Genomic DNA, 9218 nt, shown 5'->3' on the forward strand with positions numbered 1-9218 from the left:
TTGGATGCAAATGAGTGTTTCCAATAAAGGAGGGATTTCCTGACAAGTCCAGTGTTCGCTACAAGGCAAGATTGGTGGCTAAAAGCTACGCTCAAAAGGAGGGAATTGATTACAATGAAGTATTTTCTCTAGTTGTAAAACACACCTCCATAAGAATATTGTTGGCTTTGGTAGCACAGTTTGATTTGGAACTAAGACTGCGTTTTTACTTGGGGACTTGGAGGAGGAAATTTATATGACTCAGCTAGAGGGATACAAGGTTCCTGGTAAGGAAAACTTAGTGTGCAAGTTGAGCAAATCATTGTATTGATTGAAGCAATCTCCAAGGTAGTGGTACAAGAGATTTGATAAGTTCATGATGGGGCAGAAGTACACCAGAAGCAAGTATGATCACTGTGTATATTTACGCAAGCTACAAGATGGATCATTTGTCTATCTTCTCCTTTATGTTGATGATATGTTGATTGCGTCAAAAAATAAAGGAGAGATAGAAAAATTGAAGGATCAACTGAATCAAGAATTCGAAATGAAAGATTTAGGTGAGGCCAAGAAGATTCTCGGTATGGAGATAAGCAGAGATAGGAAATTGGGGAGACTTTATTTGACTCAAAAGCAATATCTGAAGAAAGTACTAAGACATTTTTGCATGGATGAGAAGACAAAATCAGTCAGTACTCCACTTGCTCCTCATTTCAAACTTAGTGCAACTCTATCTCCAGAAAGTGATGAAGAACGAGAACATATGTTAAATGTTCCATATGCGAATGCAGTTGGTAGCTTGATGTATGCGATGGTGTGTACGAGGCCCGACATTTCACAAGCAGTTGGAGTTGTGAGTAGGTATATGCATAATCCTGGTAAAGGATATTGCCAAGCTGTGAAATGCATTCTACGGTATATCCAACATACTGTGGATGTTGGTTTGGTGTTTGAGCGGGATGTGAAAGTCGGCCAATACGTAGTGGGATATTGTGATTCAGACTATGCTAGTGATTTGGATAATCAACAATCAACTACTGGTTATTTGTTTACCATAGCAAAGGCACCAGTTAGTTGGAGGTCTACCTTACAGTCGACAGTTGCTTTGTCTACGACAGAGGCATAGTACATGGTAGTTACAGAAGCTGTTAAGGAGGCAATTTGGCTTCAAGGGTTGCTAAAAGAGTTGGGAATTGGACAGAAGCATGTCAAAGTGCATTGTGACAGTCAAAGTGTTATTTATTTAGCAAAGAACCAAGTCTATCATGCAAGGACGAAGCATATCGACGTTCGTTATCATTTTATAAGGGAAATTCTTGAAGCGGGTCAAATACAGCTTCAGAAGATTCTAACCGCTGACAATCCTATAGATATGGCAACGAAGGTGGTAACATCAATCAAGTTTCAACATTGTTTGGACTTGATTAATGCCATCTCTACTTGAAGTTGCAATTTGAAGACACTACTGAGTATGAGAAAGGATGAAGAGATAGTTTGGTTGATGTTTCTTAGAAGATCGCCAAGGTGGAGATTGTAGAAAAATAGCTCTATTTTAAGAATATCATAGTGTTAGCCTAAAGGGAAGAAGATGAAAAGGTGTATATTAGTTGTTCAAAGTCCCACATTAGAAAGTTAGACTTTTTAGGGGAGTTTGGAAGGCTATATATTTGGGCTTGAGTTTTAGGCTTAAGGCACCCCACAACTAGCCTCCTCTAATTTCTAAGGCTTAGTTGTTTTCTCCTTCTTTCTCTATTGTAATATTTGCTCTTTTGCAATAATATTTAGTAGTGTCCGAGGACGTAAGCAATATTGACTGAACTTCATTAAATTCTGGTATCTTCTCTATTTGTTTTATGCTTTAGCTTTCAATTTGCTAATCGTTTCCGTAACAGTATGATGGTGAACTCTCCTCAATATAAGGTCCAATGGTGAAGTTAATATTAAGTGGAGAGAGAGTAATAAATGTAACCGGCCTGAGTAGAGGACATTTCTTTGTATATATAGCTGTGAATATACCTTTGTACCCTGTGTCGAGATAGTGGGCAGGGGGTTGGGCTATCTTGAGATGGGCTTTTACCCTTTGCAGGCCCATGTGTGACATTCAAATCAAACCCAGAAGTTGTATTGTATGTCAATATTTACTAAAATAGCCTCACATAGACCCACACATGCCTTTGATAGCTACATTAGACCAAATCTTGGCTTCTTCACCAATGAAACAAAACTTCTATTATTATGAAATTCAAAAGGATATATAATATGTAGTGCTAACATTGTATGTTTTCAAAAGTAAAATGCTGAGCTTTAATCCATAACATATAGTATATACATAAAAATAACAATTATATTTAAAAAATTAACATGTCAATTTAGATAGTTTGCTCCCCACTACAAGAAAACCAACGAATTAGAATTTGGTCTCTGACACTGATATTGTGATATTATCCCAAGGATCAAACGGGATATTCGCCTAAGAACGCCACGTATTGAATAAAGAGATCCGAGGGGCGGATCACCAAGGTTCCACCACAAGAGATCCGCAGGCGAACCTATAAGGCGGATCCCTATAAACACTCAACCCGCCATTGAAACAGCTGAGCCGAACCCGCAATAAAAGCCACTAATAAGCTATCAATTAGCTAACGGCTTGCTTAAAGGAAACCAGTAACCGCCATTAATGGAGCATTAATGGAGACTTCCTAGTTACTGAAAGTTACAGCTTCATGACTATATATATAGCCTATGTCCCAGGCTATCAAGGTACACTTTCACTTACCCTTTGTCAATTCAGTTTGCTCTCTTGTTCTCCTATACTGACTTTGGCATCGGAGCTTCCCCCCGTCGAACCCAACGACGCCCCCACAGAGACGGATTCCCATCGGAAATTCTCCACTAGTCATCAGACACACTCAGAAACCGGATTTTTAGACTTTGCGATCAGATTGATGTCTCAAAGTGGCTGGTTGCAAAATATTTGAGACCAACTTTAAACATTTGAGACCAACTATAGGTTGCAAACATCAATCTCTTTTGTTTGAGACTATGTTTTTGCAACCACTAACTTATCTAAAAATCAACACCAATTTTTTTTTTAATCTAAATATGGTTAGGAACTAGTTTCCAGTTGAAAAAAAACAGTCACTAAATTCAACGACGACTTCTACGACCATATTTTTACCAAAAGATCGGATCTGGATTCACTTACTAAAACTATATATGAACATGTTAATGAAGATATACGTTTCGTAAATTATTATTATTATACTAGATTTAAATATTATATAACCATTTAAAAAATTCCATAATAAAACAAACAATATAAATTAATTAAACAAAATAATTTAGAAACAATAATTAAAGTTAATGTATATATACATAAATTAAACTAAACTAACTTTGAAGGTAATAATAATAAGTTGGGTAAATTCTAAAAAAAACCATGTGGTTTCATGGATTTCAAGAAAAACCTCTGTGGTTTGTTTTTACCAAAAAAAAAAAGCGTGTTATACGCTGTTACCCGAAAAACGGAAAATGGCTTAACACCGTTAAAATGGATGACGTGGCAAGGGGTAAAATTTGAAAAACGAATTTTTTTATATTTTTTTTTCTCTCTCTTCTTCTTCTTCTTTCTTCTTCCTCCTCCTTTCTTTTCTTCTTCTTCTTCTTCTTCTTCTTCTTCTTCTTCCTCTCTTCTCTTCTTTTTTTTTCTTCTATTTCTTTTTAAGTTCCGATTCCAGGATTCTGTCTAGAAATTCTAGAAATTTTTGGAAAATTTTCAAAAATCTGGAAATTTCCAGAAAATTTTTGGAAAAAATCCAGAAATCTGGAAATTTTCCAGATTTCTTCCTGGAATTGAAACGTAAAAAAAATAGAAGAAAAAAAGAAAAAGAAGAGAAGAGAGAGAGGAAGAAGAAGAAGAGAAGAAGAGAGAGGAAGAAAAAGAAGGAGAAGAAGAAGAGAGAAAAAAACAAAAATAAAAATCGTTTTTCATATTTTACCCCTTGCCACGTCATCCATTTTAACGGTGTTAAGCCATTTTCCGTTTTTCGGGTAACGACGTATAACACGCTCTCTTTTTTTTTTGTAAAAACAAACTACATGAGTTTTTCTTGAAATCCATGAAACCTCAAGGTTTTTTTTTTTTGGAATTTACCCTAATAAGTTTTAAGATCTCAAAAATAAACTAATCAAGTCAAATATATATTTTGACATAATAATAATTTAACTGCAAAAGAGAGTGTGTCCGATATCCACCGCCGTTTAAAAAACAAAAAAGAAATATTAAGATTTATGAATCAAAGTTAGAGTCACGCTAACCTTTCCAGGGCATGGAGTCAGTCAGGAGTGGTTTAGATTTGCCTTAAAGATGGATCAAGTTATGTCTTTATATCTGCTAATCGCTCGTGAATCTCGCTAACCTCATTAGCATCTACATGCAATTGTATATTTTGAAGCGATTGATCCATTTGTTGTTATCATTCATCTACATGTTGTTGGTGTTCATCTACTCGCTCTATATATGCTGTATAAAATGAGCTCTCTCGACATTGAAACCATAAGTCGCTCATATATAGACTGTTAAAAAAAGATAAAATAACAATTTTATATTATTATTGTCAACTTTAGGCTTATATATAAAACAAATAAATGGAGTTTTGAATAACTTGAAACTTGTCAATATATTCTACTCTATGAGATCTTTCCAACTGTATATTATAAGCTCAAAACAACCAAGTGCTGAATGACAATTTAGACCACTTGGAATAGTTTTGTCAGGAAAATATCTCCTTATCCCACATAGGAAAAGAATGAGCATTTTGTTGGTTTTATAAGTTGAAGCATTCAACGCTTCTTCGGCCTACCGCCTTTGTTTTTCAAGGTTGAGCATGAAGATAATGCTATATGTCTTTCCCTTGTTCAAGAGTTATCGAAGACTTCTTTTAACTACTAGTCTAAACAAAAGAGATTAACCTCTTGATCGATCAATTGATTAGATCGGAGTACAAAAAGGTTGATTGAAGTGTGAGATCAGTCCAAGATTAAGGCCGAGCAACTTGACCAAAAACTTGAAAAGCTAATGACCCTCAGCGGATGTGTTACAAATAAAGGTATGAGAGCACATAAAGATGTTGAACATCATCCAGGGTACTTAAAGTCCGCTTTGCAATAGTGCGTGGGCCAACACGTACTTAGTATAAAAAAACTCCACGATATTATGGATGCTTGTGTAGTATTACATAATGTGACTGTTGAAAATGAAAGGCATACTTACTCAAGAAACTTTCCAGTAGGTGAATTTTCTCAGCCCATAATTCTTGTTGACATTCAATATGGGCATGTTCCGAATTTTGATGCTTATCTCGCAAGGGATTCACAAATCCGTGATAGAAACATGCATATTCAACTAAAATTGGATTTAGATGAGCATGTTTGGGAACGTTTCGGAATCAATGACCTTACTGATTGATCATCGGTAAATTTTAATCTTTCAACCATATTATCGTTTTAATTTAATGCATTTATCTTGAATGTTTCTTTAATGTATTTTCCGTTTTTAATATATTATGCACTTTCATTAATTATTAATATCGATTAAAATTGGGGAAAAAATTATATTATGTTATTAATTAGTTAATCCAATTAAATAAATTATTCAAATTATAAATATTTATTCCATTAATATTATATATTAATAGATATTTTTATTCAATTAACATTAATTCATTATTTATTTTATTATTATTAAAAATATGTTAATTAATTAAAAGTAAAGAAAATAAAATATACCGTATGAGATTCATTGAATAGTGTGATTGAGACTAATCGTTAGAGAATAATTTTGATAGAGGTTGTTTTGAGAAGAAAACGGTAAGGTGGAATTGGTTGAAGGCAGAAAATAGAAAATTACATTAAAGACAAAGGAAAACTCTCAGCCCATCCCCCAATGTGATTCGAAACCACAACCTCTACAGTCATAGATAAACTTCCAATCAAGAGACTAGGAGCTTTCTTATATAAAAATCAAAAGCTATATATATATATATATATATATATATATATATATATATTGAAATAAAAGCTAGCTATACTTTTTCACCATATAACCATAATCTTGGAGGATTAATCATACACTTACTTGTTTTTCAGATGTATTAATAAAGCTAAATTAAATTAGTTAAATGTTATCCCTAAATTTACATCTTGGTATGAGATAAAAGTAAGAGAAGATCCATATATAATATGGGTACTAAAAAGAAGACATGGGAATGGGAAATTAATGGCCTTTCAACCTTTACTGCTTTTTTGAGGATTGCTTTAATGATCAGTATCCAAAGTATGCAATTACAACAGTGCAAATTAAGATCAAAGTTTTTAATTATTTATTAGTAAAAAAGCATAATATAGCACAATGGTAATTAAAATTCAAATAATTAATGTATATGCCCTAATTCTTAAATCCAAAATCCAGTAAGGATCAAAAACTTAACAAAAGTGTGTAATTAAAATATATATAATTAAGCTTGAATCTCAAACCTTGGACACTTGATAGACCCAATTGAAAGATCAATCTCAATCATATTTTCCTCCTCATTCATATCATAATTAAGTTCTGCAAGAAGCTCCACTAGATTCAGCTGCTGCTTAAAAAATGACTCGGCTGTCAAATCATCTCCCAGTTTCTTCTTTTCTTCTTCCTTATAGTGATCAATGTAAACTCCACTTGGAAGGGAGATCTCAATCAGGCTATCCTCGTCGGAAATCGATCCGTCCGAGTTATCCGGGCTCCCGAAAATGTTACCCGGCCAGTAGTCCGCCTCAGAATCCTCACTAGTGGAAGAACGGCCCTGGGATTCACTTTCTGAAAGAATTAGCGGCGACCGCGACTCCATTATCTTGGACTGACCGTCCTCGTCCTCATCTTCATCTTCATCTTCATCTTCTACTGGACATGCTTCTTTGTTTTGATCATTGTGTTCATTTCCAGACTTTTCAGTCTCAGCCAGTAGTGCTACATTACTTTCTCGATTATTAGATTGGGATGCTGATATCTCCGGCGGCGGCTGCCTTTGTTTATGCTTGGAGAAGTTGAAGATGAGATTTGATAAGGTTAGTATTGTTGTGAGTATGATTGATGAGAATCCATAGCCAAGAAAAACACTAGCAACAAGTAGGCAAAGAACAAATATCCATGGCGATGGCAATGGGTTTTTCAACAAACAATAAGGCATTTCCAAAACATATAACCAAAAAAAAGCTTCCAGCTTTCTACTTTAATGCAAGATCTGAATATACACCTTTAAAGGTTGCAGGAGGAAATGGGTTGGTTTTGCCCTAATATGAATGAATTTAAGAAATCAAATCACAATCACAGACACAGTTTCCAAGTCCAAAATTAAATTAAGGGCAATAAAATGACCGATTCTCTTGAAAAACCCAAAGCCTCAGGTTTTCACCTATCGATTTACGGTCTCAAACCTGGATATCTGAGAAGCCATGTGCTCACATCTGAGATCACCACATGGCACTTCTGCCACCCAAAACTAATATTTAAGTAACACCATAGCCCCAAAACACCACTAGTTAGGTTTACCCACCCACCACCCACAGCCCTACCATTTTCTGCACTTCCATAACAGAAGGTGTTCTGATCAATAAACACACCTTTACTTTTTTTTTTTTTTTTTTTTTTTTTTTTGCTGATTATTGAGACTGGAACCAAGCCAATTAATTGCTAGTCAAAGCCCCTTTTTTCTTTTCTTTTACTTTATCCAATTAATGTCTGGAAAACCTTACATGAAATCACACAAAAGGCTATTGCTAGTATTCACATGTCATTACAGATATTCACAGGAGTCTAGAGAGGGCAAAAGAAAATTAACTATATAATATATAGCATAGCATTTTCTTGTTGCAGGCCAGTTTTCACCTTCAATAGAATAATTAATGAATAGGGAAGTAGAATATTCATTGTTATCACTCTGAATCAGAGAATCCAAAGCCCCATTTATTGTTTGACTTGAATAATACTTTCATAAACATATATTAATTAGTCAGTACTTATCACCTCAACAGTAAAATTATCATCAGATTTTGTTTTTCTTTATTCTTTTTTTTGTGTGGAGGTGGGGATGGTTGTTGGATTGCTTAATCAAAAGCTCTCATATGAGATTGAAGATCATGATATGCTTTTATGCTTTTCAACAACTAAAATGGGGCATGAGAAAACAGCAGTATTATTTGGAGCTGCATATATTATATTAGAAATATTAATTTGGATAAACAAAAAGATCTTCCTGTGCCTTGTTAATTTCGTTTTAATATCTTTCTTAATTAATTAATTAGTTTTCAGGTTGATCAAGAGTGCGCCTATAATCATGCTTTTACAGTGCTTCAAAAAAATGGGCCATATATCAGTCTGAAGCTGCCTAAAGTTGCCCCCATTCTCACCAAATTTCAGTGCATTGGAGCCGGCAGGAGATGGGCCATACTGTTATTAAATATTAGGAAATGTAAAATGAAATATATGATATGTTGATTTCTAGACTGAGTTTGCTGGACACACCGATTGCATGAGATAAGATAGAAAAGTTGTCAGAAAATAGATTCCGAACCGGCAATAAATGAGGGGCAGAGTATGTGTGCTCTTTAAGACTCTTTTTTACTGGGCCACATGTCAATATCGGTTACTCTTGTAAGTAGGCTTGCCTCATTGGTCCATGTGTACCCTATATAATATTATATGCTATGAAGCACGGACACTTCCCTGGGGTCGCCGTGGCCGTGTCAGACTCGCCGGACTCCGGGACTCGGCCGGACTCGGCGGTGACACGGCCAGGATATGAGACTCGGATGGGACTCGTCGGCACACAGATGAGACTCGGCTAAGGTGAAAATAGGTAAAAATTTAGGGTTTTTTTTTTGAATCTCCTACGATTCACAATTTCTTCAACTCCTGCGATTTCTTTGCGCTTCTTCATCTCTGCAATTTCTTTAGCTTCTTCATCTCTTTCTATTTCATTTGCGATTCGCGATTCGTTCTTCATCTCTTGTGATTTGCGATTTGCGATTCATTCTTCATCTCCTGCGATTCACGATTCATTCTTCATCTTCTGCCGTTCACGATTCTTCCTTGTCCAGTCTTGATTTAGAATCGCAAGAATTTCAACTCCCTTGTTCAGTCATCTCCCTTGCTCTAATTTCATGAGTAAATAGTCTTCATCTCCCTTCCTAATTTCAGA

General features: G+C 35.0%; 1 protein-coding gene across 1 annotated transcript; it reads right to left on the reverse strand.

Annotated features, from left to right (window-relative positions):
* Positions 1 to 6336: 6336 nt before the first annotated feature.
* On the reverse strand, positions 6337 to 7620 carry LOC136228925 (uncharacterized). The gene has a single exon (XM_066017423.1). The coding sequence runs from the start codon at positions 7206 to 7208 to the stop codon at positions 6495 to 6497; it is 714 nt and encodes a 237-aa protein (XP_065873495.1). The 5' UTR covers positions 7209 to 7620; the 3' UTR covers positions 6337 to 6494.
* Positions 7621 to 9218: the final 1598 nt, after the last annotated feature.

This window comes from Euphorbia lathyris, chromosome 5 (genome assembly GCF_963576675.1).
Source record: "Euphorbia lathyris chromosome 5, ddEupLath1.1, whole genome shotgun sequence".
Taxonomy (NCBI): Eukaryota; Viridiplantae; Streptophyta; class Magnoliopsida; order Malpighiales; family Euphorbiaceae; genus Euphorbia; species Euphorbia lathyris.

Coding starts and splice junctions, on each gene's coding strand:
- LOC136228925 (XM_066017423.1), bottom strand. CDS start 7,208: ATGCCTTATTGTTTGTTGAAAAACCCATTGCCATCGCCATGGATATTT.